This window comes from Epinephelus lanceolatus, chromosome 21, assembly GCF_041903045.1.
Source record: "Epinephelus lanceolatus isolate andai-2023 chromosome 21, ASM4190304v1, whole genome shotgun sequence".
NCBI classification, from domain to species: Eukaryota; Metazoa; Chordata; class Actinopteri; order Perciformes; family Serranidae; genus Epinephelus; species Epinephelus lanceolatus.
Window position 1 is genome coordinate 17,503,309 of NC_135754.1, and position 19,192 is coordinate 17,522,500.

Sequence of the window (19,192 nt, forward strand, 5' to 3'; positions counted from 1 at the left end):
CAGCATCAACATAAAAGTCCCTTCTCACAGTGGGTTAAATATCTCAATAATTCTTTAAAAATGGCATTTTGCAGCACAACATCCTCAAATGTTGGCAGAATCCGCATTAAAACAAGACCAAAGCATGACATGAAAGCAAATTTGAGCCAAAATCAATGTCCGTATGTGTAGTTTCGATTTGTTGTGCACAGAATGCACTGCTGCCATTACTGCACAACACAGACATACAATACGTAGAGTGTTTGACTTTGGACATCATTCTAGACTCAAAGTCCCTTTCATAGATAGCAATGTGCAAGTAAAGATAATATCCCCAAAGAGAACAATCCAGAGATACATCAAAGAATAAAGATTAGGTGTTATATGACGAGAGATTAAACTTTAGAGGGAAAGGAAAATGACTAGGATGGTGGATTAAACAAACTGAAGAAGTAGCAGCAATGGCAACACAGTCAGCGTTACCTTCAGGCTCTGCACTTGTTAATGTGTGTGTGTGTCTCTGCATGAGAAAGGATGATATCACACTGTATGTAAACCCACCATCAGTGCCAACCACCAGTATGTTTAAGTATGCACAGTATATACAATAAATCAGGTATATATGAAACAGTGTGTGTGTATGCTCCCAGGCAGTGCAGAGATGAAATGATAGAAAGCAGGAATCAGCGGTGACCAGCAGGGAACAGCATTGGGACAGGGGTGGAGGGGTTGGTTGAGCATTAGCGCTGAGAAGCTCTGTTCAGTAGCCCCTGGAAAAGATTGAAACGACAAAACAAACTAGCAAAAGTAGCAAGGGCAAAAGGTAGAGATCAATAGAAAAGAAAGTAAAATGTGCATTTCAATCCCCAAATCATTAACGGCAAACCACTGGTAGGGGTGGCAGCAATAACAAAAGATGTTCAAGATATAGGAGTGCCTTGAGGACAGTTGCCACAGGGTGGTGCTACACAACTACAATGCTAAGTGCTTTGAGCAATGTATGAGCCTCACATAATAGATTACTTGGCATGCTATCTATGTTTTAAGGCTCTGCCAAGGGCAAACAACCAGTGGCTCATTAATGATTATTAATCATGTCTGGCTGCCATCATAATCACAAGTGAATTTGCACGTGTGCCTCTGCTAAGAGATATGCAACTTAAAATGTCTCTGTAGAATCTGTTTTGAGGTGTGCCAATCGTGACTCTAACCCATTAACCTCTTACCTTCGCTCCTCCCCAAACAGCCGGGCCACCTCCTCTCTGCCAGGACTCCGTGTCCGTGCCCTCAGGTCTTGGCGCTTTTTCTCTGAGCGGAAGGCTTCGCGGTAACTCAGTCTGCGAGCCCGTGGCACATCAGACAGGGCTGCGTACTCTCTTCCAGGCCGGCCCACTCTGCCTCCTCCACCACTGACACTACCGGTGCTCCCTCCACCACCGCTGCGCCCCTCCCAGGTGGGTGTACTCCCACTGGGTTCGGAGTCCAGCGAGCTCTGGGAGGAGCTGATGGTGGAGTAGCTGGGGGAAACGAGTGCACCTGGAGAAGGGAGAGGATCTTGGGAGGGTTGAAAAGGGGAAGTTTGTGATTCGGGCTCAGAGTTGTACCTGGGACTGAGAGCTCCTAAGGAGGAGGAAGATGGTGAAGAGGACAGGGGCAGATGCGTGGGTGGCTGAGAGTGCTGTGCAGACTGTGGAGAAGGCTCCGACTTGGTCTTCTCCAGGGAGAAGTAACCACTTTCCACTCGTACCTTGCGTCCGGTGCTCATGGTGCCACCATCTGAAGCAAGGACACAATGCCACATACATCAGTTTGTGTATAGTCGGTGGGAAGTGCCAAGTGGGAACATACATTACGTATCTGTTGTATACCACAAAATACTGTCTCGTCAACATAGTTACATAAGTCACTATTTACCCAAACAGTTAAAGCTGTTGGCTAAGTGCCTGAAAAGAGCTTATGCTTAAGCCCAGGTCACAGCTGATTTTATAGTTTGAGAAAGTTAACTACATGTGAGACAAGACATGTGACAGTGCCTTTATGTTAGCTATGATGAACAAACTTAAAGTGACACAGTTGTCCTTATCTAACATCAAGAAACAGCTGAAGCATTCCTACAGGATGTTGAGGCATTTATATGCCGTCATCTCAGTCCTCACCGTCTTGAGTAGTGATAGTGGAGTCTGGTTGGCTCTGGCCCAGCTGGCTGAGACAGGAGGCACTGCGGCTGCAGGGGATGGTGGCCCTGCTCCAGCGGCTCTCCTCCTGCCACAGAGTGGCACGGCTCATCGGGACGCGCTCGGCACTGGCAATGCTGCTGGGCAGGCAAGGGATGCTTCCTCCGCTGCTGCTGCTGGTCACTGTCACCTTAGCGGGGCCGGGCTCCTGGGTGAGGGTTTGGGTTGAAAGGAGTGGATGGGAAGAGGAGATGACATAATGGGAGGTAAGGTCACAGAGAGACTACAAAAAGGAGTACGAGGAGGAAAGAGATTAAAGAGCAATTAAACACTGACAAGTAAACATGAAACGAAGGAGGAAAATAGATTTTCTTTTAAGGACCAGGGTGCAGGATTTAGGGGGGTTTATTTGCAGAAATTGAATGTAATACTCATAATTATGTTTTCATTCGTGTATAATCACCTGAAACTAAGACCTACGTGTTTTCTTTAGCTTAGAAAAACCCTTCATATCTACATAGGGTGCAGGTCCTGTTCCTGTGAGTCCACCATGTTGCCATGCTATGTTTCTACAGTAGCTCAGAACTGACAGAGAGGGTCTACCCTACACGTTGGTTCTTTAAATCCTTCTTTATGTTAATGTGCTCCATTGTACACCGACTCTCATCTGCAGTGGTGTCCAATCATGAGCCAATCACGACAGCACTGTATCACTACACCATGTTGTCTCACTTATGAGTCACTTATGGTCCTTTCAACAGTGAAAATAAGCTTTCTGCACAGCACAGTAATCCTCTGGCTTTAATTTGAAGAGGTAATGATCAGAGTCGTGGTGTTCAGTGGCACACAATTTCATCATTGGTCTGTTTTTGCTTTTTTGGCTTCTTGGATTTTTATGTGTATTTGTGAAGCACATCCAACATCAAAGTGATAAAATTGCTTTCATCATTGGCACAACGACAAAGTCTGGGGAGAGAGGAGGAGGACGTGTGGAAAGGAGAACGAGATTGACAGCTTGACATTTAACAAAGAGTTAATTTATGCCAAACACACCTGTATCATTGAGGGATACAGAGAACAGAAAAACAGAGTCTGCAGAGGCGTAATATAGCAGAATAGGATTCGTGGGATAAAAATAATTGCCATCTGATTATTGAATACAAAAAGCAGACAAATTTAAACACTCATTGCTGTTGTGCTCAAAGTTTGATGTCACCAGTATGTACTGAAGGCCCTTATGGTAATCAGCAGACTCACAAGTAGGAATGCACTGATACAATACCGATATCAGATACTGGGCTGATACCGACTGAAAAAGCTTAATTTCATTCCTATTTATTTCTATCTTTGTATTTATTCGTTACATTTTATTTTATTAAGTTAGGAGAGCAATGTGTAAGACAAGCCTGACACATATAGGAATGATCCCAGTCACCTCCACACCGTGAAGCATACAACACCTGCATCAGATCTGTACTCTGTATGGTCTGATAACCAAAGCCCAGGTATCTGTATCGGGACTGCAAAAGTCAGATCTGTACATCCCTACACGCAAGATCATCTGAATTCATAAGAGGGGAAAGCAAGATTTCCAAAGCAAAGCGTCCCTCAACATCAGCTTCTCAGCCAGCCTACTTTAATCACCACAAACATGCAGCTGTGCTAAGAATCACTCTTTCAGTATCGGAGAGAGAAGTAAGAAGCATGTTCTTTTATTCACACCTTCACCTGGATTGATCGGGATTTTTCATAAATAGAATTCATTAGGGCTGGGATTTCAAAGCCGCTAAGGGTGAAGCAGGATAAAAGAAAGTTCGGCCAAGCTGAACTCACTGGGTGTCCATTCATGTCTTCAGTGGAAAAACACTGGCTTGCAGTTTCTCCACCCTGCCAATCACAAAAAGCCTTTGATGTTAATGCTTGCTATGTGGTACTGATTTATAATCAGTACAGGTAGACCCAAAAATCTGCCTTTCATACTTTCTTGTGTTATTTGAACTATCGTTTTTAGATGTGCAAATTTATGACATAGAGCACTATTACAAGCTTTTTGCTGCTGCAGAGCCAACAAAGGAATCTGAAAGTAAAACTTCTCTCAATATGAAAGACAAGTACATTTCCTGTCATATAGTTTTCTTGTGCTCAAGGTCAGGTGCTTTAATTTAGGGGCACCACCCAGAAAGCAAACATGTTACAGTGCTCAAGTATTTACAACAGTTTCCTGCGTATGTCTCCGGTAACTTGAGTCTCGGTGGGAGGAGGAGAGCTTTCAGGTGGAAACGTGAGGCAACTGTGGATATTTATCTGTGACAATCTATATCACATTTCCATCCAAAAACAACCGAACAGCCCACGAGGCAATGATAGAAACAGACATTAGACAAGCAGTGAAAGCATAATCACCCTCACACATTATCAGCCCTAATTATGTGGCTTGGCCTTGACTGTTATTTCAAGCAATGCTCGTTTCACACACATGCAAGAAAAATAGTCCTGTATCTGGATATCAGGAACTTATTGAGATAAAATACAACCACAGTTTATAGCAGGTACACTCATCTACACAGGAAAGTTATGTTAATAAAAACAGCAACAAAGACAGCAAGGCATTAACATCAGAGGTCACGTGGGACACAGTCAAGGTCAAAGCTGTGTCACCACCATCCCTCTGCAAATGAGCCTGTTAGTGTGGGCCTGCCAAGGTCACAGTCTGATTCAGGGGCGCCGTCATTAGAGGAACCAGACAATGAACTTCAGAGAGAATTTTGTGTGCACTCGATACAAATTTGGCCTCGCATCAAAAAGGAGGTAGGGAAGGGGGGGAAGCTGTATCCTGCACTGGGTGGTCTGTCCTGTATTGTATGATATAATATATAACCATTATAATGGTAATAAAGCTTTACCTAGTCCTGTTATTAATTTCTACCTACCAGGGAGAGATCTGACTGCACCGACATGAAAAGAGCATTTTTATTCCCTATGAGCATCGTGTTTCTAATGGATGCCACACGCATGGCTTGAATGACGTTCCTCATCTGGCTCTCAGACTGCTGAATGCCACCTTGTATTGTTTTCTAGCTGCTAAATTTTGTGTAGATATACTTAATATAATTTTATTTATTAATAGATTCCTTCTAGACACATCGGTCTCCAGAGGGAAATTATCTGTCTAGGTTCCTCTGCAGGGCAGACAATGTGGAAAGTCAGCTAATGAACAGCACTTAAGGGGATTCAAGTCCCAAAGTCCATGTTTACAGACCCACAGACTTTGACATGCACTCTAAATAAGTCTACAGTCCCAGTTTGACATCAGAAAACGTTTGTACAATACCTCATGAACATTTTGAGCCATTCTAAGGATTTCAGTCACAATTCATGGCACTGTAAATTTAAAAACAGGGGTGATGTAAAGTAAAGGCCTCTCATGATAACTACTTTTAGTGGACGATATTTTGTCGCAAAAAAATTGCGATAAACGATATTATTGTCGCATTTTTCTGGTGATATAAAATGTGACTCCCGGGAAACAGCTGATTTTACCACAAGGCTGTTTAGTGGCGCTCATGTCATAAGGGACCTGTCTTCAGTCAGTTTCTCCCCACAATAGCTGTCTCTCAAAGCTTCTTAATGCTGTTCTTACACTGTTCAAGTGCAGTCGGGGCATAAAGTCCCACATAAAAATCATTTTATTCTGTCAGCCAATTAATTGGGTATCGATTTTCCTTCTTCAAACTATCGGTATTATATATCGGCCATTAAAATCCACCATCAGTCGACCTCTAGACAAAATAATAGCAGTATAATGCAAGTACTCCCCTTTAAAGAGCAATGAACTATGAATTCTTCTTCACAAGGTACTGACCCATTCCTATTGAGTATCTTCAGCTGTTGCACACTCCTGCATTCACGCACTTTAACAGAGCACACAGGTGATGTTTATTAAAATCTGATATTTTAGTTTGTAGTGTTTAGTGGAGGGATTTAGACTGTGTTGATCAAGGACACTCTTACAGACTTTAATTTGAAGCCCTGAATCTGACTTCTCTGACTAGGAGCGTCAACTTAGAGAAAAACAAAATCTGTTTTGACCGCACAAGGTTAATGACCGAACGGGCAGGACTCGGGGCAAAAGCCTGGCAGGTGAGACAGCAGCTGCTCCACGTGACAAAGAAACAGAGCGCGCCAGCAAATTCATAAGCAAGAGGATCATGGTCACGCTGCTGAAAGTTGCTGCTGAATGTTATTTTAGCAGACAGCTGTCATCATTATCCTTGATTGTTTGCTAAGGAATATTTTGATAGCTCACTTCTGTTTGCTGCCCTCTTACCAGGTGATACTGTATAAATATTAAAAGTAGGTCACCTGTTTTATATGTATAAAAACAAAATGGAATTGCTGGAAACATATTTCAAGTATTACTTGCAGAAGAATAGCTGACAACGTGTACACTTTTAATTCACACTTCAAACGACAACTTACTCTGGAAGTATAGATGAATTTAGGAGTACGTGGCGTGCCGTCTATTCGTTTATTGAGACTGCCTCATCATGTGACTCAAGAATGCAAATATGGAAAGCATAAACTGTTCATCATGTTGCTGGCAAAAAAACAATACATCTCTCTCTGTCTTTTCTCTCTCGGGGGGAAAACAGCTTGTGTAGTTTGAGTGGAATGAGAAGCCTCCATACCGCATACTTCCACGGCACATGTTGTCTTTAAATATATGTATGTCCTTTCTTTGATGTAGCGATGGCACGACTGCCACATTTATAATGTTCATCTTATCCCAAACATTGGCTCATTATCTGTCATTTGGAAATACTTCAGATGATGTCAAATGAGCAAATACCAAAAAAGATTTGCATCAGAATTGTTGCTGCACACGATATGACCAAATTCATTTAACCACCTAAGGCTAATGACCTTAAAATACTGTTCATCTGTATTCTCACTTAAGTGTGTGACATCATCCTCTCCATATTCTCTGCTATTATCTATACACAGGAGATAAAATATATCATCATCGAGCAAAAATACCACACATGACCTTCCTCTGAATTTGGCTGCACACTGCTCACACTTTGTTCAGTGTGAGAAAGGTAAGAGCACTTCGCTGAGGAGTGTGTGAATAGGAGTGTTACCTGGTGAGTGGGTGGATCAACCTTGCGCTTTTTCTTCTGGTTCTGTTTGTTGGTCCTGGGGTATACAGTCAAGGCCTCCTGCCACCTTCAACAAACAGTCAAAGTGTTGTTATTGGGACACAAAATACAGACCATACAAACCCTGCACCCATGGTGGATCAATATAGGACTGGATCAAAGTTCTCTGCAGCAAACTACAAACCATTATACTTGCCAGGACAAGCATGTGCATGACCTAATATTACTAAGAGAAAATACAACTACATTAAAGGAGCGCCACAGTGAGGAAAATTTTCCCATGGGTTAATAAATTTGTGAGAACACTGGTGTTACCAATTACACCGGACAATCTACAAAAAAAAAAAAAGATAATTGTCGATGACATCATCTGTAGCATGCTGAATTAAGCTATTGCTGATGCTAACCCAACATTTCTACTGCTGCAGCTTCACATTTAACTGGTGTAACAAAAGTCGTTACAACACTGTCGTTGACAGCGAATCGGTTTGAAATAATGCAAGGGGTCATGGATCAGGCCAATGTGTACGCATAGATGAGATTTTCCATCCGGCTGCATTTTCCTCAATACTGTAAATAAACATACACTGTATGATGATGGACAATTTTCATACCATGGTACATAGTTTCATAATATACCTCTGCAACCCTACTTCTTAGTGATGTAAACCTCCTTTACCCTTATTAACTTTATCAGGTTCCCTATTGGCATTGGGTTTAAATTCAAAATCGTGCCAAACAGGTGCTTTTATTTTTCGCTATGACACCAAATCCTCCGTCATCGTCTTGTCGATCAACTCCCCGTAAGTGAAATCTGATTCCTGCTACTTTGTGCTGCGACTCTGTGACACTTTCAGTTTATAACTGTATAACTGTAGCGTACATTGTCTAACTAATAAAGCAACAGTGGGGGCAGTGGGCAAGTGATGTAATCAGTATATGCTGAAATAAGATTGACCACAAATTATACATTTAAACAGCTCCCAGGTAATTTGCTTCTCTTTTAGCAAAAGTTGAAATATTGTGAATTATCCTCTGACACAAAGCATCCTAAGGCCTGTATGGTCATATTTGATTTTCCTTGGTATGTCCTTTTTTCCCTGTGTGTGTTTATGCTCTGTACTAAAAGGCCATTCATGAGGACACTATCATCTAATTAGTCAAGGTGGATTTAGTTAAGAATCATGTTTGAAAAGCATAAATACATTACACAGCAGCACAAATAATACTCCCACACTCACAGCTCTTTAATGCTGCTGTGCCATCACACTACTGTAACACCATTATTCTACGTCCACACAAGCCGATAATGTATGTGTATCTGTAAAAATCATTTGGATGAATTCTAAACTAGACGCAGTTTGCTGAAGTTTCTAGAATCCTCATACATGGTCTTTACTAGAGCTAAAGTGTTCATGGTTATCTTTGACTGAGACAAGACTGAACTCTTAAGTGTTTTAGTTTACTAAAAACTGACTAAGATAAGAATGATTAAGAAGATAAAATACAACTACAACTGACCTCGATTTTTGATCTTGGAACCAACTAATATAAAGCTGTCAGGGTGAACACCAATCCTCATGCAACTGTAAATTATAGGACTGCGTGTGACACAGAAACCCCTGGTTCTTTTAGGATTAGAATAATCAAGTAAGTGACGATGGTGCCCAACACTCACGCATTATGAAGTATTTTTCTACTCCACCCACTTTGTAAAGAGTGAAAACCTTTGGTGTGAGTGTCACACTGTAGACAGGAACATGTGACGCAGTGATGATGAATGAGTGCCCACACACAGCACTGTTTCAATAATGTAACATAATGAAACAAATGTCACTGGTAAGGAACTTCACATACCCAGGACAAACACACAAAATAATACATTTTATAGAAATCCTGGTTGTTACATCACTGGCAGGTAATGGCAACCTCTGCGAGTGCTAATATGATGGTGTGACAGCCAAGAACTAACACATGGGGGCCAGATGATGGGCGAGTGGGAGGTGTGCAGTGATAGAGTAGGTAGCATAACAGAGTGTAGGTGTTGTGAGTCACAGTTTCCTAAGAATAGCCATAATATGTATGCTACAGCCGGGGAGCGAGGGTACAGTGCAGACACTCACTTTAAATGTGCAGCAGTGGAGGAGGGGCACAAGAGACAACCGAATTATGAGGCTTAAAGCTTGTGTGTTGTGATCTGCGTCTGTGTGAGCACAGGAAGAGGGAACAGTTCAAGAATGTGCACTGTCACTGCAGTGTGGATTACAAGTCTCTGAGAAGCACGGCCCAGAGGAGACAGCAGGGGGCAGAGCAGTTTTGGCAGCAAAGGCAGCTGCGCACAACTATTCTCCCTTGTCCAAGAGTCTGTCATCCCAGTCCACTCAAATCAAAACAGAGAGCAACACAAATAGTACTGCCCACCTGAGGCAGTTATTCTATGTCATATAAATGAAGACATGATGGCAGATAACAATAACAGGTTCCTGGTTATCATGTCTTACCCGTTGATAATTTCTTTACACTCAGCCCGTATGAAGTGCTCTTTCTCAGGGGTCAGGATGCACAGCGAGTTCTTCTGACCCGTCCTGGACTCTCCATCGATGACGTCGGAGCACTGGTTCATATTGATTGTACCCTGGGGTAGAGTGCTGGGCTGGAGGACACAGCAGAGACACACAGATAAAGTGTTAAGTGAACAGACGTGCCCACATATCCCTCCACATGGTCTGTCTTCTCACACAATCCGCCCCGGCATCAATTTTCCTGCCAAGCTTGGCAAACCACACACTGATATAATCACAGTCTGCGCACAGGCAAATGTTCTTGTTAGGGCTCGCTGTGATATTTTTGTTTCTTGTGATATGTATTGCAGCATTTAAAATGAGAGTAATTACATAACTGTATTATATATGCAGCTTTTTACTTCACTAGCTCCATTTGCAAAAAGAAAGCATTGCTCCAGCAATAATTAGGGTGATTTTAGACGGAGAAATTAAGTAGTTGTTCACAACTTTGATGGACTCAGCATGACATTATTGTGCTTGATTAATAGTCGCCACTCGATCATGGCTAAAGTCCATAATCAACACAGTAATAATGATTCACTTCTAGTAGCTGTTAAGGCATACTTCACGCTCCAAATGACCATTTGAATATCAATTACTTACCCCGTGTTACGTTTAATTCAGGAAGAAAACTTATTGATTTTTTTTGCATGCCTTCACTGTAAACAAAGAATCCAAACTCTGAGAAAATTCCTGATGAAGTGAAGTCAAAGGGGGGGGGGGGGGGGGCCAGACTTCATTGCTAAAAGAGTAATTTTACCTTGCTAAACACAGGAGCTGCTAGGCTGACACTACCTTGATGCTTGCATTACAGTGCGACTTTGGTGAATCTGAACTAACCCTTAAAAACACCAAGGTCACACAATAACACAAACATACCACCGATCGAGGCAGCACTTGTAGTTGTGTGAGAGTTTATAAACATATGTTTTGATATAGTTTTGCTGTTGCTAAACCCGGAGTCCTTTTACTTTCTTCATCAAATACTTTCTCTGTTTTAGGATTCTTCGTTCACAGGAGGCATGCAAGAAAAACAAAGTTTTCTTCATAAATTCAACATAACATAGGGTGCCCAATTGATATACAAATAGTCATATGGGGGGGTGAAGTATGCCTTTAAACAAACGGGCAAATTTTTGAACAAGTTCAAAAAGGGTGGTATCTAGAATCAGGTGCAAACAAAAGGACATTAAGAGAGCTTTCAGACCTAGAGTTGTCTTGCTTTGGTCCGAATCAGGGACTAAATTTGTCACACAGTTGCATAGTTGCCTAGAGTTGGTTCATGTTCTCACAGCAGCATTTACAAGCGGACCAGATCAAATGTCTTGCATAAGAAAGCTGCTCTTGATTGTTCAGAATTTCCATGCGGGGAAAATCCAGGGTGTAAACAAAACGTTGAAGAAGAGTACACTTGCAAGATAAATGTGACACTTTCTAATGTCACAATGGAGGGGCAACTTCGTAGGCTGATTTTAGCGCTGGTCATCGTGTACTATATTGCTGTCATTGTTCATTTTAATCAAACCATACAGTTTTAAAACGAGGTGCGGCTCCAACTAGAAAACAATGTTTTATATATGTACTGCATATTAAGGCAGTACAGGTGGAGGCGTACATTAATAATCCTCCAGGACTGTAACATGCTCATGCTTGTTTAATCCAAACAATGTGTAATGTGACTGCAGTTGGTTCGGATCGAGGTCGGAACACAATCTCACCACAAATGAACCACACCAGAGTTTGGTTGTAACCGAGACCACTTCTTAAAGGTCTTAGTCCAGTTGTTTTGGTGTGCACCTGAGTGTGATTGCTGTGTTCACAACTGTCCAAACAAACTGCACTTAGGGGGGAAATTAATTTGAGTTTGATTAAACCAAACCAATCACGGCAGGTGTGAAAGCACCCTAAAATCATACTAATTTACAATATTTATCAAATGAACTAGACAGTTCTGCTTTAAGATTATTCACATTTCATCCATTACAATGAGAGTACAGCCAGTGTACATCAGAGAGTTGATTGCTCAGCCTAAATCTGGACTGCCGTGTTGTATATTGTATCGCTAGAAAGAGCCTGAAAGGACCTGTGAAAAGGATTGTCTGTTCCATTTATAAACAAGTGAAAGTTCATGAGTTCACGGAGCGGTTTTGAGTTTAATCTGTCTGATGCCTAGCTGTGAGGTGTACACCCGACTATGCACACTGACATGGATGCCATCTGTCAGCCATAAATAACGTGACCACAGGGCTTCCACAATAATACTACTTTGTGTACAGTGACTTAAGGTTTCACATGCAGGTTTATGTAAGCACACAGTGGCTTTGTATGTGGGCACGGCTCATTTGCAATGAATGGAGACATGCTAGCTCAACTTGGAACGGATAAGATAATCTATTTATAGTCCATTGCATTGCAAGGCTCCATGTGAACCTGTTGTGCTGTCAGTTTTTGTAAAATGATGCTTTTTGAAGTGCAGAATACTTGTTAAGATGCGTTCTCAGAAAGAGAGTAGTTATAGAAGGGAAATATTGTTTTGCACACAAATATTGCTATTTCGGAAAACTGACTTTTGCTTAGAGTGACCTCCAAATGACTTACGCGCAATGGGAGAAGCCTTGATAATCTTATGTTGACTGAGGGATTTATATTTGTTCAATGAAGTAAATGGGTGCTGCATAACTAAGCACACTGGGCATGGGTGACTGTTTGAACAGCTTTTGCGCCCTACCTTCACTGCACTAAACATAAAGGCAGAATTATAGACACCAAAATACCACAGTGGTTCCAAGCTATAAGTACCAGGTAGCCACAGATGATAAATTACAGCCCTCAGCAAATCGGAATATATTAGGAGATAGAGCTGGAGACAAAATTAAAAGGTATCGCGTTTATGTTTGCTGGTGACCAAATAAATCTAAGTCAAGGACCCAATTTGTGTAGCATAAGCATAGCCTGTCAGCAGCAGAGCAACTGAGGCCTCTAATGTGGACAGAGAAGTCAATAGTTAACAGTTTGTGGTGATCCAACCCTGAAGGCAGATGAGAGGCCCTGTTGGCTTCGTTACTGTTAAAAGTCACTTTCATTCTCAACTCTTTGACCACTGTCTATTGTAGCAGAAAGCACAGCTGAAATTTGGCACAGCAAATTGGAGCAAGGATAGTAGGCTTGTTAAACTAGGCTAAGAGTGAGAGAAAAGTCTGAGGCAGCATGGATTGATAATTTCTCATGTAGGTTGGTTGTCATGTTTTGGTTTAACTTCCTATTCCTGTGGCTTTAAAATGTTCCCCAACCAAAGAGCTCTTGACTCTAAGGTGAGAGGCCAGGGCAACAGCCGGGTTTGACAGACAGACGGACAAATAGACGTTGGGACAGCTGGGAGAGGGCCTAGGCCTGCTTCAGACTGGACAGAGAGACTGGCGTCAGCTTGACCTGAGAGCCCTGTCACTCTCAGACATGGAGAGACGAAGGAGATTTGGGGACAGAGGCTGAGAAAAGGGGGACTAAGTCTCAAACTGGTGGTCAAGTAGAACAGCAGTGCAGCAGGAAAAAAAAGGGGTTTGTGGACTCTGACTTTGGACTGCTAGGCCATCTGTCTGAGTAAACAAATCTAGAGTGCACCACACATGTGGGCTTGTCCTTGAGCTGGAGTCAGAGGAGGATAAACAGCAAAATATTTCAAATTCTGGGAACAGTTGTACAAGCAGCTTAAGCCCCCAGTTTTATAATCACAACATCGGATTATCGCAAACACAGAAAATAAATCAGAGACTGACAACAGCTCTGATTAAAAACCTATTTTCATAAAGCTGCTCACCTCCGAGAAAGATTTGAGTGATTACATAGACACAGATTACATAGGTGGTTGTGTAGGAGTACAGTGTATGTATATAAGCAGCACGGGACGCCTCTCACACGTGTGCACCCTCCCTGCCCCAGCACCGTGTCAGCTGAGCACCAGTGCACGCCCCTACTTTGGGCCAGCCACCATAGCTCTAGCCCCCAGACCCAGGCCCCCCGAACCCACACCTCTCCGTCACCTAGCCTAGGCCCAGTCCCCTCTTCCCGGGCCACCGCTCTCCACAATGGCCCCTTTGTGAAGCAGCAGCAGTTCACACAATGTGGGATTGTCAGCCGCCACAGTCCACAGAGCCACTCCTCCCCTTAACCCTCAACAAGGAAATGACCAAGAGACAAGAGGCCCAAACAAGTGTCCTTTTGTGATGAGAGCATGGAAATTATGAAGCCAGCATAAACTTATTCTAGTCTCTGAAGTTGTTCAGACAATAATATGAATGCTGTCTGGATGGGAGTCATTGAGCGGAGTCTCACGGGGAGACAGGGACAAATCAGAGAGAGATTTGGTTTCTCTGGGCCGGGCTGTGATGACTGGAGGGGCAGGAGGGCATTTTGCATCAGCAGCACCAACATTTATTGGGATATATGAGTAAAAAAAATGTACTGAAAGCGGCAGCCAGATGTGCAATTGCAGCTGCCATACAGTATTAGTCTTTACCAGAATATTGTGTTTCAATGGCATCACATCAATCAAATCAGATCAACTTCAAATCGAAGCGTCAATCGTCACAACAAATGCATGCATGGATATCTAACTGAACACATTTATTAATTCCTTCCTTTATTAGGGGTTTAAATGACAACTTTCATCACAATACGCTATTATATTAATGCTTTACAAATAATACAATATTTACTGATATCACAAAGTCCACAACGAGTTCGATTCGATTCAGTTCAGGGGCCTGCGATCACTATAAAACTATATCAGTAAATATTCTCATTGTCTTTTTCTTGGCTGCTTACCATTGTCTGCCTGGCGTTAGGCTGCTAACACTGTTTGAATAATTAGGAAGGAGGTGTGCTTGGTCAGAAATGGTGACACAGAGGTGCCAAGGGAATCTAAAAATAAAAGGCGTATCTTAAAAGATGGCGTGGGTATCAGTGCTTTCACTCTGCATCAGTAACATTGGACTGTTGATCATCAAATTGGTTATTACACAGCTAATTCTTATCATTTTGTTTTAGCTAACGTGTTGTACAATTGTAAAACAGCAGCTTAATAAGAAAGCTTCATGAGGTGCTTTATATCTAAAATACAATTTACTTAAAAAAAATTAACTGCTCCAAGTGAGATGTTTAAAATCTCTTTAGCCATGCAAGAGCAGTGAATGGAGGCACATTCCCAGTTTACCCAGTCAGGAACTGAAACTGATCCACTGCACAATTTAGGCCTATCTCTCCTCTCCTTGCAATATGGTATAGCATTCATATGTCCTGTGATCTAAGTCCAGATGGTGTGTATCATTACAACAGTGTTCATTAGGAACCTACTCTCTGTTTAGGAAATGGTAATTAGCATGCCTTTGCGCCCTCGGCTTCCTTCACTCTTGGCCATTCTGCAGCTTAGCAAAACATCCCATTCTCCCTTATGACACAGCGGGAGAAATATTTGCTTCTTTTGGCAGCTGGCTGATGGTCTACTCTCAATTTTGGTTGAGAAGCAAATTCTCTTCCTCTGCCATCAACATTTTTGGGGGTTCGACAGACTCATTTCTAGTCATGGAAAGCGAAAGTGCAGTTAAACTGAGTCAGTTAAAAGGAGCATGAGGGAATGAAATGGCACATATTGCAACATCTTTTTCTTCATGCATTCATCTCATTTTCTCATTCATTTTCCATCAGTATGAATAGGGATGGGAAATGATAAGATTTCATTGATTGGTTATCTAGCCTGCTTATTGGTCCAGTGCTTCATGGATTCCCTTATTGATTCTAGATCAATGTTCTGTGTGGAAAAAAAATAGACCTACACAGGTTTAAGCATCAGCTGCTTTATTATTTCTGAGTCTGAACACACTGTACATGAAATGGGAGAACATATGAACATTCATTTTCATTTAGGTCCTCTTTGCCAAAAAAAGTGCTAAGCCTGCCTGCTTGGTGCTAATGTCATTACAACATAGCATATTTACCCTTAGTAATGGACGTGCTGCTCAGTTGGGAGGCTGTGGCACTCATGCATAGAGTGTCAAACACATGGTATTCCTGGAATTTAAGCCTATGTTGCATAGTAGATGTTTCAGCATACTGCTGGTGTTTACACACGTACTTGAAACAATCATTTTACAGACATTACAGCAGCACGACTGTCATTTGTCTTTGTGAAATGAAGCCACTCTGTGGACTGCTTCTTCATCATCACCATGACTCCTCGTTGCACGTTTCCAGCAGTGCTGATGCATGAGTTTGACGTCATTGTTTGACAATGAGCAACTGTCTGAAAAACATGCCAGCCCCGATAAAAGGAATGGATAAGCTTGGAGGCATATGATTCTGACGGATCGGACAGTTTGGAACCGGTTCTCAATTCTCATCCCTAAGTATGAATGCACTTAAAATATTGCTCAGTGTCTACGTAAGTTATGAACACCTGTAAGTTGATCGGAAACATCTGTTATTCGGTATCAGGTGCCAGTCTGTCTGCCAGCGTTGGTGGTGACAAATTCAAAAGCTACAATCTCACTCGTTAAGTTACATTACTCTTCTTTATACATGTAACAGCAGGATCCTCGAGCACTGTTTCCAAGTTATTCACCCTGGATCCAAGGCCATTTGACTTTGATCACTGAAGACATGGGAGCCAAAAGGAAAGCTGATGAACTGGCACCACTTCACCGTCCTGACTCATGAACATGGCCTAGAATCAGGTCTCTTCAGGGTCCAACATCCTCTGCTCATTACCGATAACAGCAATTATGCAATAAATCTTTCCTTAGCAACTTAGGACAACAGAGGTAAACACACATTTTTGATACCAGTAAGCATGCCAACAACCGGCTGCAGGGGAATGTCCTCAGGTGCCAGACGGATGGAGTCACCTCTGGTCTTGCTACAGAGGAGTATCGAACCACTGTTTCACTCTCTTAATTTTACTTCCCAAGACCCCAATAATCATACAAACACAGATTTGCATTGCAATCAGGCCACAGGAACTACAGCGAACAGAATGGTCATGGACAGGATTACAATCATCACTGTACTCGAGTCCTCACGGTCCTATAATTTTACCCCAATATCAAGATGACGTTAAGCCAGTTGAATCACACACAGCCTCAGCTCTAATACCAACCCTAACCCCTGCCTGTACTTTAGACAAACATAAAGCTCTATAAAATCAGACTAAAACATATGGTGATATCTGACATCTCTGTTACAGGGCCAAGTACAGTCCTCCAGGCATTCTCAGATACACCTCACTCCACTGGTATGCATTCAAGACGCTCAGATTAATGCTACAGTATAGGCATTTGCTCTTAGCCTGGGTTACACAGCAACAGTGCAGCAGTGAAATGCAAGAGCACTGTATCAACACAATATTCTGAGAAATAATCAAAACACCACACATTTCACACATATTTGTACCAGGTATTTCAGAGAGGACTGTGGGTGGAAGTAGTGCTGCTCCTCTTATGGAGAATGGTGAGAGGATGTGGGTGGTTTAATGGTGTGTTGGGAGGCCAGCAGTCGACAAATGCAGAGGAGGAGGAAGACGAGGGAGAGTTGGAGGATGAAGACCAATTTCTCTGCTGGTACAGTGGGATTCTTTTCAAACAGAGGCTAGGAACGGTCAATCAGACGCAACTGTACTGGAGCGACATGAACCGGATCTTTGGCTACCCACAGTAATGGCAAGCCCTGAATAATTAATGCATGTGTGGGTGTGTGGATACCAAATAAAACTATTTATCTGTGGTACTTTTTATGTATTCTACTACATACTGCATTGCAATTGAAGCTGTATCAATTGTGGTTATGTCATGTATAAAACAATAACAAATGAATAATTGCAAAACACAGACAGAGTGTGAGAAATCAGTCAGTCTGTGTCTGGGTGGTGACAGAGTAGATGGGCCGGCTGGAGAAACAGGTGCTACGATCGAGTTGTGTCATGTTGCGTTGGCTGCTCAGACTCAGACTAAGTAGAGTTGCTGTGAGTGTGTGTGGTTTCCCAGACTGGTAACTTTTTCCTTGCTCTGCAATCCAACTCCATCTAATATGCGTCAAAGCTGTTTCTTTGCTCTCTGCACTGTTATGCCGTAATATTATAGACTGTGCTCACTTCAATTACTATGTTTAAATTTGTGAACTTCTTTCTTGTAATTGTTGCTTTCTTCACTCCTCATGTCTGATGAGTGATACCTCTGTTATATCTGCTTGCTCCACAAATCAGTTCAGTTTTTACTCTCCACTATCATCAGTGCTGACTAGGGCTGAGTGATATATCATTTTGTTTTTGCGTGATGTGTAATATGTTTAAACCAAGTTATTTCAAAGTCTACAAAAAGGTTATACAGTTGTGAAATGGGAGGGAAAGCGTTTTTCTCAAATCTGTGTAACACTTAAATTTTCTTTTAAAGTCCGGTGCATAGAATTCAGGGGGATACATTGGCAGCAATGGTATATAATATCCATAACTACATTTTAATTAGTTTATAATTATCTGAAAATAAGAATCACATTTTCATTACCTTAGATTGACGTGCTTATAGCTACATTAGGGATGGGCGATATGACCCTAAAGTAATATCACAATATTTCAGGGTATTTTTGCAATAATGATCTTCTTGACAATATGACAAATTTATTTTAAAAAAATAATATCAATTTAAGAAAATAGAATTGTAACAAAATAAATTATACAGTTTTACATGTTTGTCTTCAAATATTTAGTAAACACTAAACATGGAGTCTGCCAAGTTGTTCAGTAGCCCGGACAAACCAAACACTGGCTCACAATACGGCCATTTGCATTTTTGCGTTGGCCACCATAGTTCTCCTACACGCTTGGCACACAGGAGAAGTTTCAGCTGGTTGCAATCTGTAGCCTCACCACTGGATGCCGCTAAATCCTACACACCAGAGCTTTAAACAATATCCTCAACATTACAGCAACACTGGACTCTCACAGATTATGTCTCCATCCTACTGGTTTATGTTTTAGTTACCAGTTGTTATTATTTTGTTTGTGTGAAATTCTGTTTTTTACTTTGGCATGGCAGAAGGTTCAAAGTACTACAATACCCATTAGCCTCGGCCACTGTTGCCATGGAGAAGTAGTCAGTCAGAGGCATGAAGCAGTAGCTGTAGAAAATTTTAAATACATTGTTGTTGAATTTGTTAACAAAAAGTGCACCACAGCTGCTAAATTCAACCAAAACTGACAGAGAATCCAAAGCTGAATTAATTTAAACTGCAGCTTTTATAACCAGTTTCCTCAACAGTGATGTGAAACATTTTA

General features: G+C 41.9%; 1 protein-coding gene across 6 annotated transcripts in view; it reads right to left on the reverse strand.

Moving 5' to 3' along the window:
* mpripa (myosin phosphatase Rho interacting protein a) overlaps window positions 1-19,192 on the reverse strand; it is a 57,695-nt gene that overhangs the window by 20,450 nt on the left and 18,053 nt on the right. For 3 of the 6 annotated variants that reach the window (XM_078163458.1, XM_078163457.1, XM_078163459.1), the window contains exons 4-8: window positions 9,814-9,965; window positions 7,295-7,379; window positions 3,987-4,040; window positions 2,136-2,361; window positions 1,206-1,755 (exon numbers count right to left, since the gene is read on the reverse strand). In XM_078163458.1, coding sequence (XP_078019584.1) covers window positions 1,206-1,755; window positions 2,136-2,361; window positions 3,987-4,040; window positions 7,295-7,379; window positions 9,814-9,965 — 1,067 coding nt within the window. The remainder of the gene's footprint in view (window positions 1-1,205; window positions 1,756-2,135; window positions 2,362-3,986; window positions 4,041-7,294; window positions 7,380-9,813; window positions 9,966-19,192) is intronic. The other 3 variants (XM_078163461.1, XM_078163462.1, XM_078163460.1) reach the window with 3 other exon arrangements.